This window comes from Euprymna scolopes, chromosome 7 (genome assembly GCF_053919585.1).
Source record: "Euprymna scolopes isolate OS-2025 chromosome 7, ASM5391958v1, whole genome shotgun sequence".
NCBI lineage: Eukaryota > Metazoa > Mollusca > Cephalopoda > Sepiida > Sepiolidae > Euprymna > Euprymna scolopes.
Genome location: NC_136488.1, coordinates 172,508,111 through 172,526,787, shown reverse-complemented (window position 1 = coordinate 172,526,787; position 18,677 = coordinate 172,508,111). Strand labels below are relative to the sequence as shown.

Below are 18,677 nucleotides of genomic sequence, written 5' to 3'. Positions count from 1 at the left end.
GTGAAAATTCTTCTTTACTTTTGGAACTGAAGAGAAAATGGTATCTATATGTTGAATAAGAAAAAGTGTATCTATTCAAGGCAGTCGTTTTCTGGTGTTTATTCGAATTGCATCTTCACTAGCATAATCTTGTGCCACAATTGGTCACATAAAGTGAAACAGTAGCCAGCTTACGAAGATTGAATGTTATGGAAAATAATTCATTTGTATTAAAGAGTTCAGTCATTTCTAAATTGCAATGATTTTACCCCACTACATTTCTAAATTGCGATGATTTTACCCCACTACATTTCTAAATTGCGATGATTTTACCCCACTACAGTAAAACTCTAATGCTGTTACAGACCGGGTGTGCTAGAAATGGCTTGCTCGATTCATGGAAAGGAAAATTTTCAGTGATAGATACTCCTTGCTCTGGCCGGCCAAAAATAATTGACAGTGACCAAATGAAAGGCATAGTGGAATAAGTTTTCCATCATACAGTATATCGATACTCCATGGCTGACTGTGATAGCTTCTGTACATTTAAATCAGATCTACATCTGCATTCTATGTTTAAAAAGAATGTGTCCTCTATAGTATCAAATCTGACAGAATGGTTAATTGTATGTATAGACTGCTTTATATCCTCCAAAATATTCCAGCAAAAACCTAACAGCCATTACGCGCAGAAAACACTTTTTCCATTGCTTTCAATGTAATAGATGTACTGAGACTAAAACCGCTTTCAGGATTGCCAGCAATCACTGTAAAAAAGTAATAAAGAATGTGAGAGAGTTGTATGTGCAGTCCATTAAGTCCAAAGTAGCTGAGCAGCGGCTTGGTTCCCACGAGTTTTGGCAAATAACAAACAGGGTCCTGTGCTTTATCCCAACCATCATCAACGGACCTGAGGTAATCACGTCAGCATCAGACAAAGCCAAACTCTTTGCCAAGAACTTTGCAGCTAATTCTACCCTATGCGATCAAGGCCGTCAACCCCCCAGATTTCCTCCTGTATAAGCAAACATACTATGCAGCATACAAATATTTGTGCATGATGTTGCCAAACTAATCAAAAATCTTGATTCCAGTAAAGCAACTGGCCCTGACGACATTCCAATTATAGTGCTGAAAAAGATTCAACCAGAACTAGCTCCCATACTTACTAAGCTGTTGAAGCATTGTCTTTAAGGAAATTGCTTCCCAACACACTGGAAAACCTCATCAGTATGCCCTGTATTTAAGAATTCAGGTGATCGGTCATCTCTCTCTTGTCTTAAAGAGACTCCATGTTTCTTGCTTGAATTTTACTCCTGATCTGAAATGGAACACGTACATCAAATCTGTTGCCAAGATCGCTGGAAAGATGGTGGGATCCTTCTAACACTCCAGTAGATATCTCACTGCTGATGACATTCTCTACCTATATAATAGCTAGGTATGTCCAAGGATGGAGTACTGTAGCCATATATGGACAGGAACTGCTAGAAAGATCTTATCCTGCCTTGACAGAGTTCAAAATAGACTTTGTAGCTTAGTGAAGGATCACCTTTTCTTTTCCCATCAACCTCTTACCCACAGAAGAGATGTGGCGAGCCTGTCTCCACTTTATCGTTATTTCCATGGCAAGTGCTCACCTGAGCTCCAATCTTTGCCCTCTCTTGCAAACTCAAGAAAAACACTTGTCTAGCTGAAACCACTATCTATAATTTCCCCCACTCTTTATCTGTGCCTAAACCCAAACATAGATTCCATGAACAAAGCTTTTTTCTTAGAACTGCACACTTGTGGAACTCTGTTCCGTTTGCCTGCTTTCCAGCTGACTACAATTTGATCGCCTTCAAGTCCAACGTAAACTAATTTTTGATGAGCAGTCAATAATCCAATTTACCAAATTTCTGCTACTAATGATTACTATGGTATTGTCCTATTGACACTCATTAGCCCTTATCCTCGAGTGGCTTCCATACTTGATAAGTGGTGACTCGTTTGTAAAACAAAAAGAAAAAAGAATAACGTTTGGCAACCAGAAAAATCGCAGACATTTTTGAGATTTTCAAATTGTGTGTGGGAAATGAATTGCATTAATATCAACTTCAAACAAAGAAAAAGAAAACGTTTTTGCCAACCAAATTTTGTGAGGATCAAAAAAGAATGAAAGTGGATCAATACAAAACTGGAGATGAAAAGATCAAGACTATAGGTAGGAGGAAAACAGTCAGCAGGAAGAGAGTTCCACAAGCCTGGAGTGCCTTGAAATAAGCTTATAATATAATAAGTATTATAAGATAAGTAGGTATTATAAGATAAGTAGGTATTATAAGATACCTGAAAAGCTAATTGATGAAGATCACCAGACCAATAACCGAAAAAAATAAAAGTGAAAAAAATAAAACAAGTAGGGAATAAATAAGACAATTCTGAAGAACACATGCCATAACGGTACTTATAGAAAAGACTGAGACTAGCAACATCGTATTTGTGAGAAAGATGATGCAAAGAAGAAGAAAAGGCGACACCAGCCAAATTATATGCTTCTGGATTTTATCACGAAACCTTAAATGAGATTCAAATATTAGAAAAAAGAAACAAACACAAAATCATCATTTAATTTTTATTCATCAAGATTCAAGTATTCCAAAACTTTTAAACCTACTTTTAACATCACACATGGTGCATGACAAAGAACTATTTTCCCATATCATCTTCATCATTAAAATCCTTCATTTGCATTTTCATGTAGTATTTGACCACATGTCTTTCGGACGCAATTTTTGTCCGTTACTTACTCTGTTCTTTCACCTGATAACAAGGCTCAAGCAATGAATGGAACGCTTCGTCCATTGTAATGAACAATTTCCTGAGGACGGAGTCTGTACCAAAGGCATCAGCGATGTGCCCTTGGGGGTTTGTCCGCTGATGGCTATCATGGAAAATGTTATTTAAAAACGATCCACAATAGATCAAATGAGGGCTTGTGGCTACGAACGGTTTTAAAAGTAGAGAGTTCAAAGAAACGGCATAGCGAAGGCAACTTTGAAATTGACTAAAACTATGAACGATTGCAATATCAATTTTTTTCTTGTAATCTGTTGAGGGAAGGCCACACATTTTAATCAAGTTTTTCCCAACCAAATCCAAATCTTTCTTTTCACAATCCAACATCAATTTAACAAGACTCGATGGATTCATCACAGTTTCCTGCATAGAGGCCTTTTGCTGGGGGCTATACTCGCAAATTTCTTTAGCCCATAAATACAGGATGCATGCAACGAGACAAGACACCATCAACTTTTGTATGTCAGGAGTAGAATTTTTCACCCAGTAGACAATGGTCGCAGCTACAAGCTTTAATTCAGTAGGAAATGTTTCCAAAAACTGCGTAGAAACACTCAGTGCTGATAGTAAAACTTGTTTGCGGATGTCCAAAGACACTGTGAAAATATCGTTGAGAGCTGGAAGGCGGCCGAAATTGTCCAGTTCAAAAATTGGTTTCACTACACGTTTCTCAATATCGATTCCATTTCGATCATATTCTTCAACAAACTGTTCTGATGCTGGCAATCTGTCGATGTCGTGTAAGATGAGGATGCTATAGATCACCTGTCTGATATGACGAGAACATGCATGACTTGATTCCCACTCAAGGTTTTCAACTTGGTTATAAAGAAGCAACGATTTGCAATTCAATGCAACATGACAAAACCTGGAAACATTTCCGGTCTTCAATGATTTCAAGAACCACTGGGGAAGAGGATTTCCGTCCACATTCAGCCTATCGGTTGCATTCGCTGAGAATTCAAGCTGACCTGTCTCAAAATAGTTTTTCATGTTGAATAAGGGTTCTGATTCGGAGTAGTAGGCTATAAGGTCCAGCATTATTTCGAGTGCTAGGCCACGTTCTTCGTTTGCAACAAATTGAATCACATTAACAATTGCTTCAGAAACACTGCTCTGATTTTTCAGCCAATATAATAAGGATAACATTTTCAAATATTTTTTTCTATCAATAATTTGTATACCAAAATCTTCTGGTGCTTGTTTCAGATTGTCTCTAAAATTTGCAAAAAGCCTTTGATTATCATCATCTCTCCAGCTATTGACACCGTTTAACAAAGGTAACATGTTTATGTCAAGTCCTGGAAACATTTTTGTAAAATTCTTGAAATGATAAAAGTTGCAATATAAGGAAGTAATCGTCTTACCAGTACGTTCATTTTGTATAGTTTTCATTGGAAGATCCAGCTGGTCTAAAAGTACAAACCCACCTTCGATGTAGAACATGAAGAAATCACTGTTTTTACTCAAAACAGGACATTTCCATTCATTAGCCAACATTGCGATATTTTTCTGAACTTTAAAGTCACCCATCACAAACGGAATTCCAATTTCAACAATGATATGCTTAAATGTTTCAAAACCAAGTTCTGGCACAAGTTTTTCATTTTCTCCATTGGTAATTTTCTGAACAGCATGTATATCTTTATAAGCTTTTTGAATATCCAGAGGGTCAGATTGTCTACAACCATACAATCCATAGAATACAAGGTAAGGAGAAATGCCACATTTTCTTAACAACCCAAAGAAATTTTTTACTTTATCAGCAAACACATGATAATCACCAATATATTCATCAGAGATGCCAGATTCCAGCTGAATAAAATAGTACAAGTTATTAGCATCGATCACTAGCTTCGTGTCATGCAGATAATATTTTTTTATCAATGTACGCTGTGACGTCATGAATCTCCACAAACCACGGATACCCATTATTTTTTGATGAACTTTGTTTTTTGTAGTTTTCTTTTAAGACAGCTTCGACAGGTATATTTTCTGCAAATAAAAAAAAAGAAATCAATTAATATTAAAATTTCTTGTTTGTACATCTTCACAGCAATTAGAAAACTAGTTTAGGGAGTTGAGTTAGTGCTTTTCGGGCACTCCCTAATAAAATAAATAATTCAACACAAGTTCTATTTGTTTCTGCTACACTAGCATTTGTAAAGTGATTTTGTATTATTTGGACTATTGCTCTAATCTTGGATGTTATTCTCACAATATCTTAGCTGATACGATTGACGGTTCTTCCCCCCCCCTCCAACTGTTACGAATTTAAAAAAAAGGAAAACAATATGACGCAAAAAAAAAAAAGCGGTGATAAGTTTATCAGAAACGGAACAAATAATATAGGAAGTTGTTCACCAAGGTACACAAAGGAACTAAAATAGGATTGTTAATCAAATGTATGGCAGTAACAGGAACAAAGGATCGAACAATGGAGGTCAGGCAGTTGAGAACAGTGGCGAGTTTAAAACAGTTGAATGACTTGAAGCTTACATCAATCGACAACAAAGAGGTCTCAGCAGACTATGTAAATGTGGACGTTAGCATTCAGAGTTACTGGTGTCACACACACGCAAATGCCCAAAGTTTGACTGGAGCTTGTGTTTTTTTTTGTGTTTTATTTTATTTTATTTTTTATACTTGTGACGCCATGTGCACCCCCTCAGCAGCCGCCAATGTGAGAGACGACAACATGGCAAGAAGAAATGATGGAAACAGTGCTATCATTGAGGTGCTGTCACCCTCACCTTCATTCACAGAGCAGGATAATGACACCTTACCTTCCTCCTGACATGAAAAACTTTTAGTCAGAGGATGATCTCCGTGCAGAGGCATTAGCTGATGTCTGTGGCATGTACTACATACAGTTCTTCTGCAGCATTTTCTAAAAAGGTGTCCCTTTCCCAGGCAGCTAAAGTACAGTTTACTGTCTATGATGAATCTTTTAATCTCTTTCAAAGAATCTTCTGTTAGTTTGGGACAGTCATATAGGGAATGGGCATCACTACAGCGTATGCATTTGTTAGGCGACGATGCGTTCTTCCTTCTGAAGCTTCTTGACACTGTCTGGCCCCTCTCGGACTCATACCAACGTTTATAACATTAGAGTCATTGATATCACTGGTAAATGTATCTGCTTTAGGATACCTGGTGGGTGTCCTTCCCTCAGCAGGATTAATGCAAGTAATAAGCAGATTGGATTGCAGGTTATGCGTGCTTCTTTTGCAACGAAGGAAGTAAATTCCTGGAAGCTGAGATAGTCCTTGACTTCGTCTGTTTTGTTACATATCAGTTCCACCTTGAAGTAATCAATCAAGAAGCTTCCTCAACATCCGTTGCTTTTCTTCACAGTCGTTTGGTATCTGTAAACCCTTGATGTGGGGCATGGTATTGCCGCAGCTTTGTAGGCAGTCACTGTACTCCCTAAGTTTAATGTAGGCCAATTCTCACCCACCTATTCAGTTTTTCCTTAAATGAGCAGTGTATGATGAAAGGATGACCATATCTAGCGTTCAACTCTCCCCATGCTTGTTGATATAGCAATATATATGACCGATAAAACGCTTTGGATAATCACAGAGTTCAAGTGGTTTCTGCTAAAATAGTCATATTTTAAAAACCAAAGCACTTTAAGTCTTTAAAATACCACCGTTTTGTTTGAAAATGAATATACTTTCAAATGAATTAGTAAATAATAACATTTATGTGCATTTACTGCAGATTATTTGGAAACCATTAATTTCTGGAGATTTTCAGTAGCATATTCAGATTCCTTGCTCAAAAATACACTTATATGGTAAATTTCATTGCTTAGTCTTGTGTTTTAACAAAGATATAGCATTTTTACTGAAAGAGTAGTGCAAAAAATGTGACAAAATGCAAATGGTCTTAAGAGGGAAAAATATCCAAGCAGTGTATCATGAAAGGATGACCATATCTAGCGTTCAACTTGTCCCATGTTTGTTGATAGAAGAGAGAGAGAGAGAGAGAGAGAGAGAGAGAGAGAGAGAGAGAGAGAGAGAGAGAGAGAGAGAGATGTCTCAGATGTGGGGCTTTTGTAAAATCGATATTTAAAAAACTTCCGTTTGCAAAGGGCAGAATTCCTTGATTTGCGGGGGGGGGGGGCTAATTAAGCTATTTTTTCTATAAACAAGGTGTTTTGTTTTTATTTAATTCAATATCTTAGGACTTTACTAATTAATAGGTATGGACGAAAATAAACGAATAAGGATGAGGGGGGGGGGGGCTAGTTTTGAAAGCCGATTTATCATAATTTTTTTGTAGGTTTCCGACAACTTTGTGATTGTATTTGAAAGATTAAAAACTAAACTTAATTCCCAAAAGGGAAAAAAATATTTGCGCACGTGAAAAAAAAAAAAAAAGTTATGAAAAATGTTTTCACGGCGAACTAACCAATTCAGTTGAATTTTGAAGTTAAATAAATTCATTGTAAAAATCCTTTTAAAGATAAATATTAATTTTCTCGGTCTATTTCAAATATAATTAGTAAAGTAAAGTCCTAAGATATTGAATAATAAATAAAAAAAACAAAAAAAAACAACACCTTGTTTGAACAAAAAATATAGCTTAATTAGCCCCAAAGTCGAGTGATTTTTCCGTTCGCAAAAGGGCAACAAACCGTAGTTTTGTAAACACGGAATATACTGAGGCCCAAAATCTGAGACAGTTGAAAAGCTGTGTGAGAATGACGTTATGTAATTAAAAGGAGAGAGGGGAGCTGGGTTTCTTTTTTTTTCCCCCAGACGTGCATCCGTACATTTCTATCGTAAACGTTTGCATAAATTTTACCATTTTTGAATTTAATTATTTTTCTATATTCCTGTTTTTAAACTAATTTTTTTTTTTGGTCAATGTCAAGTTCAAGTTTCTTTCCAACTCCCCCTAAAACTTTAAAATGACGACTTTTCAAGGTTTTCAGAGGTGCTGAAAACGAATATCACATTTAAATTTGGGGCAGATAAGTAGTTTTCATGATATAAAGAAATTACTTTTTTAAAAAGTAAGGGGTCACTTTCCTATATAAATTTTACGTAACATGAGCACCCACTTTCTGACCACCTAGTAGTTTCTTCATATGAAAACAAATTTAACTGTGATATTCGTTTTCAGCACCCCCGAAAACCTGCAAAAGTCGTCATTTTAAAGTTTGTTTGGGGAATTTTTCCTGCACGAAAGTGACCCCCCCCCCCTCAAACAAAAATTCCTTTTTTTTTTTCAATAATTTTTCCGTTAGTATGATAGCTAAATCTGTAATCTATGATAATCGTCAGAAAAAAGATTTTTAAAAATTGGGAAAACGATTAAAAAGATGTTAAAATCATTTTTAGGGGGAATTGCACTCTCGTGCAGGTCTGTGAATCAATAAAATAAAAAGCAATACATTAAAACATTTATGCTGATGACACTGTTATCTATGGTAGCACATCTAAGACCGTAAACGACCAAGTTCTCTCTGATTCTCTCTCCTCTGATCTTGAGCACGTGGTACAATGGGGGAAAGGAGTGGCTGGTTACTTTTAATGCATCTAAAACCAAGCTTCTATCTTTACATCATCAATGCTTTGATCCCCATCTGGCATCAATTGAAATGAATGGCTCTCGTCTTGGGGAGGCCTCATGTTTTAACAAACTTCTGGACGACCTTTTGTTACATGATAAGGGCTGTCCCCTGTTCATGTAAGTATAAAAATAGAGAGATTAGTTAAAATGAAAATAAGAGAAAGCAGAAATCGAACCCTGGACATAAGTTTTAAAGAACAATAGGTTTAAATGGAATGTCCAGTAAATTGTTAATTCGGATGAAATAAATAATAAATAAACTATTCAATTGTTAAAAGAATGTGGATAATAAAATATGGGTTAAATAAATTAGATATGTAGGTTGAATTCCTTTGTGGAAACAACACAAGCAAAAATAGGTTATTGGGAAATCAATGTCGGAAACGTGCAAAGTCGCGCATGTTGAAACACGTGAATTTTGCTCACGTGGCCGGGATGCATGGATTTCTCAATATAGGAAGTGAGAGTTAGTTGGTCGCGGGGACAGTCAGTGAGAAACTCAGAGAGAGTCTGGAGTTTGTAATTCGAACGTCTAGGAAGCAAGACGTCACTTTGAAACTAAAATGTGAAACTTTGAATTCTTGATGAGGAAACCACGACCGGTCATGAAGAAATAAATTCATCATGTGTTTTGTGATAAAGCTCATCTTTGTGTTTGTGATTTCTACAAAAAGGTAAATTGTATTGTTATTATATGTCTGTGTTATAAAATGTCATTACATACACGTCTCGACATCTCATATCCACAATGTGAATCTACATCATATCTACACTAAGACTGTCTGAACACTATCTCATCATTCTAAGAGCTTTCTTCATATCTACACGTCTAAGTAATGAACATTTAAAATATAGGAATAGTTATAAACGAACAATCTCTCTTACAACATCTCTCTCTCTAAGATACAACATCATATGTAATAAGACAAGAACTCTCACTAAGACTCATATCTTTACTAATAAGAACTCACGTAACATACGCGCACAAGTGGTATCGTCTAATACTAATAATAATAACTATATAACACTTTACCCCTGACCTGAAATGGAACACGTACATTAAATCTGTTGCCAAGGCCGCTGGAAAAATGGTCAGATCCTTCTATCGATCCAGTAGATATCTCACTGCTGATGCAATTCTCTGTCTATATAAGAGCCAGGTACGTCCAAGGATCGAGTACTGTTGCCACATCTGGGCAGGTGCTAGAAAGGACTTGTCCTGTGTTGATAGAGTTCAAAATAGACTTTGTAGCCTCGTAGGAGATGTTCTTTTCTCTTCCCTGCAACCTCTATCTCACAGAAGAGATGTTGCGAGTTTGTCTCTGATGTATCGTTATTTTCATGGCAAGTGCTCGACTGAGCTTCAATCTATGGTCCCCTCCTCGCTAAACTTTCACAACAAACACTCGTCTAGTTGAAAACACTATCAATAATTCCCTCCCCCCACTCTTTATCTGTGCTTAAACCTAAACATAGATTCCATGATAAAAGCTTCTTTCTTAGAACTGCACGCCTGTGGAACTGTCTTCCATTCTCCTGCTTTCCAGCAGACTACAATATGATTGTCTTCAAATCCAATATAAACAAATTCTTGATGAGCCGTTCGACTTAAGTTAACAAATTTACCGAATTTCTATTACTACAAATAACTATATTGTTAAATTGACAACTGTGCACTCTTAACCCTTATTCTCGAGTGGTCTCTAGGCCTTGATAAGTGGAGATGCCTATGTAAAAAAACAAAACAAAAAAAATAACATACAATAAAGAAAGACGAAATTAAAAAAACAAAGAAAAAATCTCTATGATCTACTTGCGCGTGACAGAAAAAAAATACTCTTGGTTTTTTGGGGGCCGCCGGAAAGTTTTTTTTGCGTGGGGGGGGGGGGGCACCGTAAAATGAACACCTTTTGCTCTTTGTTGGGTGGGGTAGGAATATTTAAAAAAAATATTTTTTGGCTTTCATCTTTCAATAAAGAATTTGGTGCTTGTGCAGTTTCATGCTGACAAAAAATACAAAGGTAAAAGAAAATAAGCAAATTAAATTGTGTGCGCTCATGTGTAATTAAGCGAAGCAAAATCGCAAAGGAAAAAAAGGGGCATTATGAAGGGAGATGAGTAGAAAGATGTTTGTTCACATTACACTTGAACTTCTGCATATCAGTACAGTTGGGAAAGCAAAATCCCGGAAGGGATTTCCAAAGACTTGCAGTTCTGGGGAAGAAACTATTGGAGTAAAAAGCTTTCTTACACCTAGGGATCTCTACTGTGAAGGAATGGGACTTAGTTTCTTGTCTGGTTTGTCTGAGGTAGTCATGTCGAGGAGGTTATTATTTAATTAACAATTTTTTCAATATCATATCTATTCGTTTTCATTCATTTTTCAAGTTATTAACTTTACCACCATTTTTTAAAATATATTTATTTCCATTCATTCATCAAGTAATTAATTAAGCAAACAAAAAGAACATGGATACCAGTGCCACGGATTCTTGCGAGAATTGTATGAATTTGTACTTTGAGACAATTGGGGCGTTCATGAAAAATGAAAAAGAAGCAAAACTTTTCTTAGATGCCATGGTGTCTTACTGAGTAATGTCGATTGTCCCATGTGTTTAAGACCATATTCCTATAGAGATGACTTGGCCACTTGGTGTTGCACATTGCACAAACTATTATGTCATGCCAAAAAAAAAAAAAAGAAAATATTGCTCCTTCAGTGTCAGTGACGCCAAGGGGACATTCCTGCAAAAGTCACATATTTCATGCTGGAAACTAATTTTGTTTGAAAATCACTACCATAACCGTTCATGGGACATCTGCATCTTTCTAAACAGTCCAGTGTAGATTGGCAGTCTTTTCGTTCTGAGGTGTGTGAAAGCTGGTTGAATACCCAAGACCCAATAGCAGGTGATGGCATTGCTGTCGAAATTGACGAAACACTTATTGTTTGTCGCAAATACAATAGAGGAAGAATCCTCAGTCAGATTTAGATGTTTGAAGGGATCGAACAAGTTTCAAAACGTTGTTTCGTTATCGCTCTGACAGGCCCTGACAAATGAAACGAGGTCACATTACTGCCACTGATGAAAAAATTTATTTTACCAGGGTCCGTCATATATTGTGATGGTTGGAAAGCTTATAGTAATCCGAAGAAACATTATACACACTTCATCGTCAACCATACAGAAAATTTTGTGGACCCGGAAAACCCAATGATACATACCCAAAACATAGAGTGTTTGTGGCTCAATATCAAACAATGGGTGAAGAGGCCAGGCATTTGTGCAAACTTTATGCGACAATACTTGCCAGGTACCTTTGCATCAAATGTGAGAGTGACCTGCGTAAACTGCAGCACAATTTTTTGTCCAGGCGGCAAAATTATACCAACATTAGTCAAAGAATGAAGAGCCATAAGTAACCCTTTCTGGTATGTTGATAACGAATCTGACATTTAAAATATGCACAAACAAATAATTTTCCAGCTCTTAAGATGTCGTTTGTACATATTTGGAATGCCAGATTAATTATCAGCATACCCGAAAAACTATACCTATTATTCCCTACCCAGGTCAAATTAGTGTTTTCAAGAAAAGTTTTTTCCCCATCACAGGTAAGTACATCATAGAGAAAAAATCTTTGTTTCTAAGTTCATCTTTCTTTATCGAATGTTTTAATGTATTGCGTTTTATTTTATTTCAGGCAAACCTGTACGACAAAATGCCCCTCTCCCATTTTCTCATGGATGGGGGGGGCACTCTCGTACAGGTCAGCCATTACAGTTTGTCTTAACAGAGAGATGCAGGGGGAGACAACTCCATTTATTTTTCATCTCATAATTTAGGACGCTAAAACCAACGATATTTTTATTAAATCAAAACATAAAAAAAAGAAAGCCTCGACGGTTATGTATTATGTAACAAAGTTGATAACAGTAATAATGCAAAATATAGTCTTTACACGACTATTAAGAGAATCGTGTTTTAAAAGCCATAGAGAGCCTCACTCACGAGGTAAAAAAACTTGGCAAGCTAGAGCCGCAGTGGCACAGGTGCCGACTCCAGACTAACTCCTTACCTTCACGCCACTATCGTCGCCACCACCGCCACTCAAACAAGCCAAAACTGTGCTTTTATCACAGTCGCTTTGGTATGGAGGCGCGAAAATGCAAAAAGCCCTGTTCATTCATGAACCAGGGAAATGATCGTCTGGATAACTGAGCATGGCACATTCTCCACAGAACTCCCACACCGTGCCTATTATATCATGTCCCTCACACTGCAAGCGGTAAACCACTCTCCCATCCCCATGTACGGTCAAATTTCTCGTTCTCTCGACTAGGAATTACGGAGAGATTTTACATGGGTCTTTACTATAGCGGATTTACCCTACCCTATATTAGGTGTGGACTTCCTGCACCACTTCAACCTAATAGTGGATATGCGCAGACGTCGACTGATAGATGCGAATACTGAACTTTCTGTCTCTGGTGTGAAAACAAACACCCCCTCTATCAGCCCAGTATTCTTCATTACCGCTTCCGATAACCCATATAAGACCATCTTACACTCCTACCCGGGGTTAACAAATTTGAATTTTGTTGTGAGTGAACCCACGCACATCACAAAACACCACATTGAGACCACAGGTGCTCCTGTATTCTCACAACCTCGACGCCTCCCTGCTGACAAACTTAAAGCAACGAAAGCAGAGTTCAACTAGGAATCATATGCCCCTCGTCCAGTCCATGGGCTTCCCCTTTGCATATGGTCCCGAAAGGTTCTGGAGATTAGCGTCCAACTGGGGACTATCGACGACTCAATGCCATGACAGTACCTGATCATTACCCAATCCCACATATACAAGACTTTGCTTCCTCTCTGCATGGTTGTAAGACCTTCTTCAAGCTAGATCTAGTAAACGCTTACCATCAGATCCCAGTGAATCTGGCCAACATTTCCAAGACTGCGGTAACAACCCCATTTGGAGCGTTCGAATGTTTAACTATGCCCTTTGGTTTACAAAACATGGCTAGTACCTTTCAATGCTTCATGAACAAAGTACTGCATGACTTGGACTTCGTCTATAACTATATAGACGATATTCTCGGTGCAAGTGCCTCGCCTGAGGAACATGTCACTCATCTCCACCTACTATTAGAACGGTTTCAGCAATACCAGGTGAGGATTAACCCTGGTAAATGTGTTTTTGGTGTTTCATCACTAGTTTTCCTGGGCCACATTATCAGCCTAAACGGTATATCTCTGTTACCGGAAAAGGTGAAGGCTCTGCAAGGCCTTCAACCACCCACTTCACTTTGCCAACTAAGGCACTTCCTCAGGTCTGTTAAACTGTTACAGGTGCTTTATTCCACACTGTGCGGATCTTCTAGCTCCTCTTTTCGACCTGTTACGTAACAGGAAGAAGAACAATGAGCAAATCTCACTTAATGTTTGGCCCTGAACTCCTAGCAATGTACCTCACAGTGAAACACTTCCAACATTCACTCGAGGGCCATCAATTTGTGACCTACACTGATCACCGTCCGTTTACATATGCACTGTGTTCTAAGCTGGATAAATACTCTCCCCGTGAAACGCGCCACTTGGATTTTGTTTCACAATTTACCAGCGATATCTGATATATCTCAGGTGAGCAGAATGCTGCGGCAGATGCTTTGTCCCGCCTTCCCATTAATTCTCTGTCCTCACCATCGGATATCGAGTTACAGCAGATGGCCTTAGACCAGCCAAGTCTGGACACGTTGGATCCATCGTCACCTGAATTTGCAACTTGCAAATTCGCATACCTGCCCGTGCCTACCTTGGACATGCAGATCATTTGTGACATTTCAACGGATTCACCTCGGCCATTTGTTTCATTGACTCTTTGTAGAGTTGTTTTTGACACCCTACACAATCTGGCACACTCCAGATGCAAAGCCACAGTGAAGCTGATTACAGCTAGATTTTTCTGGCCTAATATGAGGCGTGGTATCACTGCCTGTACACATTCTTGTGTATCCTGCCAAAAGTCAAAGGTGCACAAGCATATCCGTTCACCCCTTGTAACATTCAGCACTCCAGACGCTCGGTTTAGCCATGTTCACATTGATCTAGTTGGACTTGGCTGGTCAGTCAGGGGATTTACTTATCTTCTGACCTGCATAGACCGTTTCACATGATAGTCTGAAGCCATTCCGCTCACAAACATTTCGGCTGAATCCGTAGTGTGAGCCCTTATATCAGGCTGGATATCATGTTACGGAGTTCCCACAAGCATCACCACTGACTGTGGTGTACAGTTTGAATCTCACCTATTCTGGGAACTGTCCAGGATCTTAGAGATCACACAGATTTGGACAATAAACTATCACCCAGCTTCTAAAGGGATTATAGAACACTTCCATCGCCAATTGAAAGGAGCATTACGTGCTTACCCTGACCAACAGCGATGGAGTGAATATATACGTTGTCCTTCTTGGTTGTCGTGCATCGATCAAGAAGAAGAAGTGCTTTCCGACTCCCTGGAAGACCTCATCAGTTTGCCCTGTATTTAAGAATTCAGGTGATAAGTCCTCTCAGTACAGACTAATAAGTCTCCTGTGTGTTATGTTATGAGTAAGTTGCTGGAATCCATATTAAATAGAGAAATAGTCAACCACCTCAGCAGGAACAACCTTCTTAGTGACACACAATATGGTTTCCGCTCTGCAAGATCTACCGCAGATGTGCTGACGGTTATATCCCACAGGATTAGTGAATCTCTTGACAAAGGCTTCCTTTCTAGGACAATTGCTCTCGACATATCAAAGGCCTTCGACAAGGTATGGCATAAGGATCTACTTCACAAGATTTCCAGCTACGGTATAACTGGAAATGTTTTCTCAATCATTAAATCATTTCTCTCCGATAGGCTCATAAGAGTAGTGGTAGATGGACAAAAATCGGAGGCCTGCAATATAAATGCTGGAGTCACTACGGGGTCAATCCTGGGCCTGACTCTCTTCCTGATCTACATCAATGACCTCCCTAAACACATACTTAAATCATTCGTTGACATCTATGCTGATGACACGACCATTTACGGCAACACATCAAAGGTTGTAAATGACAAAGTTCTCTCTGATTCTCTCTCCTCTGATCTTGAGCGCGTGGTTCAGTGGGGGAAGACGTGGCTGGTTACCTTTAATGCATCCAAAACCAAACTCCTATCCTTACATCTCGCTCTGATCCCCATCTGGCATCAATTGTGATGGATGGCTCTCGTCTGGGTGAGGCTCCGTGTTTTGACAAGCTTCCGGGTTTGACCTTTACTCCTGATCTGAAATGGAACACGTACATCAAGTCTGTTGCCAAGGTCGCTGGAAAGATGGTGGGATCCTTCTACCGCTCCAGAAGATATCTCACTACTGATGCAATTCTCTATCTATATAAAAGCCAAGTACGTCCAAGGATGGAATACTGCTGCCATATCTGGGCAGGTGCTGCTAAAAACAGCCTGTCATGCCTTGACAGAGTACAAAATAGACTTTGTGGCTTAGTGGGGGATGCCCTTTTCTCTACCCTGCAACCTCTCTCCCACAGAAGAGACGTTGCGAGCCTATCCTTGTTTTATCGTTATTTCCATGGCAGGTGCTCGTCTGAACTCCAATCTCTGATCCCCCCTCGCCAATCTTTCACGAAAAACACCTGTCTAGCCGAATCCACTATGAAAAATTTCCCCCACTCTATATCTGTGCCTAAATCAAAACGTGGATTCCATGAACAAAGCTTCTTTCTTAGAACTGCGCGCCTGTGGAACTCTTTTCCGTCTGCCTGCTTCCCACCGGACTACAACTTGGATGTCTTCAAGTCCAACGTTAACAAATTCCTAATGAACCGCCCCCTTAAGTAAACACTTTATCAAATCTCCACACTAACGTATTGTACTTGCAATAACCCTTATCCCTGAGTGGCTTCCGGGCCTTGATAAGTGGTGATCACTGTGTAAAAAAAAAAGAAGATCATCGGTCATTTCATCTTGGACTCACGTTTTTCTCAGAAAGGACGCTGTGAAAGGCCCCCTACCTTCACCTTATACTTATCGCGTGCTTTCATGTACTGATAAATTTTTCACCGTAGATATCAGTGGTAAAAGAGAAACTGTCTCTATTGACAGAGTAAAAAAAGCCTTTCTAAACACAAAAACACACGAGCCACACATTCCCCCTACTTACACACAGCATCAAAATACACATACACCTGAAGTGAGTAATCCACCCAAATACAATTATATAATCACTACACGTAGTGGTCATAGAGGACTGTAGGGAAACGTGTGACTTACCTAACTAGCACGTGTGCATAATTCAACGGGTCGGTCGTGGAATGAAATGAATGAAGAAGAAAGAAACAAAAATGGCTGCCTTATCTCTTTATATGCTTGCAATGTGACCACCCGATATGCAAATGAGATGCTCCTGGTTGGAGATAAAAGAAGGTTGATTTTTTAGGACGTTCATTTTGAAGTTCGATTTCGAAGAAATAAGTTGCATTAGCAGAAGTTTGTTTGGAGTTGCGAGAAGGTGCGTTACGTATACAGAAGTTTGGAAGTTTGGACAACAGTGTCAACCTTACCCAGGATATTATTGGTGTGACAGGCGGAAGAAATAACACTCAAGTTATTGAATTATAAGCTATTTCGGCTCTTGGTGTGCGGTGACTTGAAAGGCAGAAAATGGACAGATTCGACTTTCGCTTGATACCTGAGTTTTACGGATCTACCACTGGACCGTCTGTCGTCGAATGGGTTGAAAAGGCTGAGAAGATCTGTACACTGTGCAGAATTAAAGAACCAGCCACAGTCATTCCTCTGAGGTTAACCGGTCTACCAGTCTACCAGCAACTCGGGGATGAACCAGACTGGGATACAATCAAACACAGCCTGTATACAGCGTTTGGTACAGATCCATTTGTTGCATGGCAACAGTTCACAAGCCGGCGACTTCACCCCAAGGAAACGGTTGACGTGTACCTAGCCGACCTACGAAAGTTGTCGGTACCATTTGATGGGGTTAACAATAAGATATTAAGATGTGCCTTTTTAGTAGGCTTACCTGAGGAGGTCAGCAATCTGTTGGGGGCATCGTCACGAATTGATGAATTGACAACAGACAAGTTATTAGCCCGAGCTCGAAACATCTGTAAGGAACAGGAGCCAATTGCCACAGCAACTAGTATTCAACATGCCACAGTCGAACCGCATGGAGGCAATGTAGATTCTCTCCCAGGTAGTAATAAGCATGTAGGCTCAGTGTGCTATAAATGTGGGGAGGCCAATCATTTTGCTAAGGAGTGCCGGAGTGATAGGAGGTGTGTATATCCACGAGCACAGAGAACAGTACAATGCTATCACTGCAATAAGTTTGGGCACATATCTCGCAACTGTTCAGGAAACGACGTTGGGGGCAAGGTACTATCGCCACCCTTGCCCCTTGCCAACCAATAAACACAGGATTACTGATCATTGGCATTAAAATTGACGATCTGCAGTGTTCAGCACTCATATACACTCTAAAGATCTGTTATTGTATTTTACAAATTCTTAGAAAATGATCACTTGTCCGAACATTATTGTATTTTCTTTAGCAAAGATATATATATATATTTTTAAATAGCACACGATAATTTCCACCTGGAAAACACCGGAAATGGCTTTAAACGAAAGTGCTTCATCATCATCATCCTCCTCCTCCTTCTCCTCCTCCTCCTCCTCCTCCTCATCATCATCATCATCATCATCATCAGCAGCAGCAGCAGCAGCAGCAATTAGACGGACATAAGGTAGCCGTACATTTTTATTAAGACCGTGTTTAAACCACACACACATATATACACACACACACATATATATGCACATATATACATACACACATACACACACACACACACATATATATATATATATATATATATATATATATTAGTGTTGGGACGATTAATCAGAATCGGAATTGGAAATTGAAAAAATCAGAACTTTTTAGAGTATCGGAATGGAATCGGTATCGGGGGGGGGGGGGAATTATAGCCTAATTCAGATTATTTTAATTTTTTTTTTTTGACAATAAAAAAATATAACAAGCACAAATTGTTTTTTATTAGAAGTTGTTCATTTACAACATAAGACTGAGAAAAGCCACAGAAAAGGTTATAAATCTCTTTTACAGATTTAACATGGATTCACAGAGTTTCATTTATTGGTCATTTAACTTGCTTACTTCCTTTATA

General features: G+C 38.8%; 1 protein-coding gene across 2 annotated transcripts in view; it reads right to left on the bottom strand.

Annotated features, from left to right (window-relative positions):
* Positions 1 to 2,585: 2,585 nt before the first annotated feature.
* The window catches only part of LOC145280149 (single-strand DNA endonuclease ASTE1-like), a 78,035-nt gene continuing 61,943 nt past the window's right edge, over positions 2,586 to 18,677 (bottom strand). For both annotated transcript variants that reach the window (XM_080131921.1, XM_080131920.1), the window contains exon 2: positions 2,586 to 4,815. In XM_080131921.1, coding sequence (XP_079988047.1) covers positions 2,764 to 4,752 — 1,989 coding nt within the window. In that variant the 5' untranslated portion in view covers positions 4,753 to 4,815 and the 3' untranslated portion in view covers positions 2,586 to 2,763. The remainder of the gene's footprint in view (positions 4,816 to 18,677) is intronic.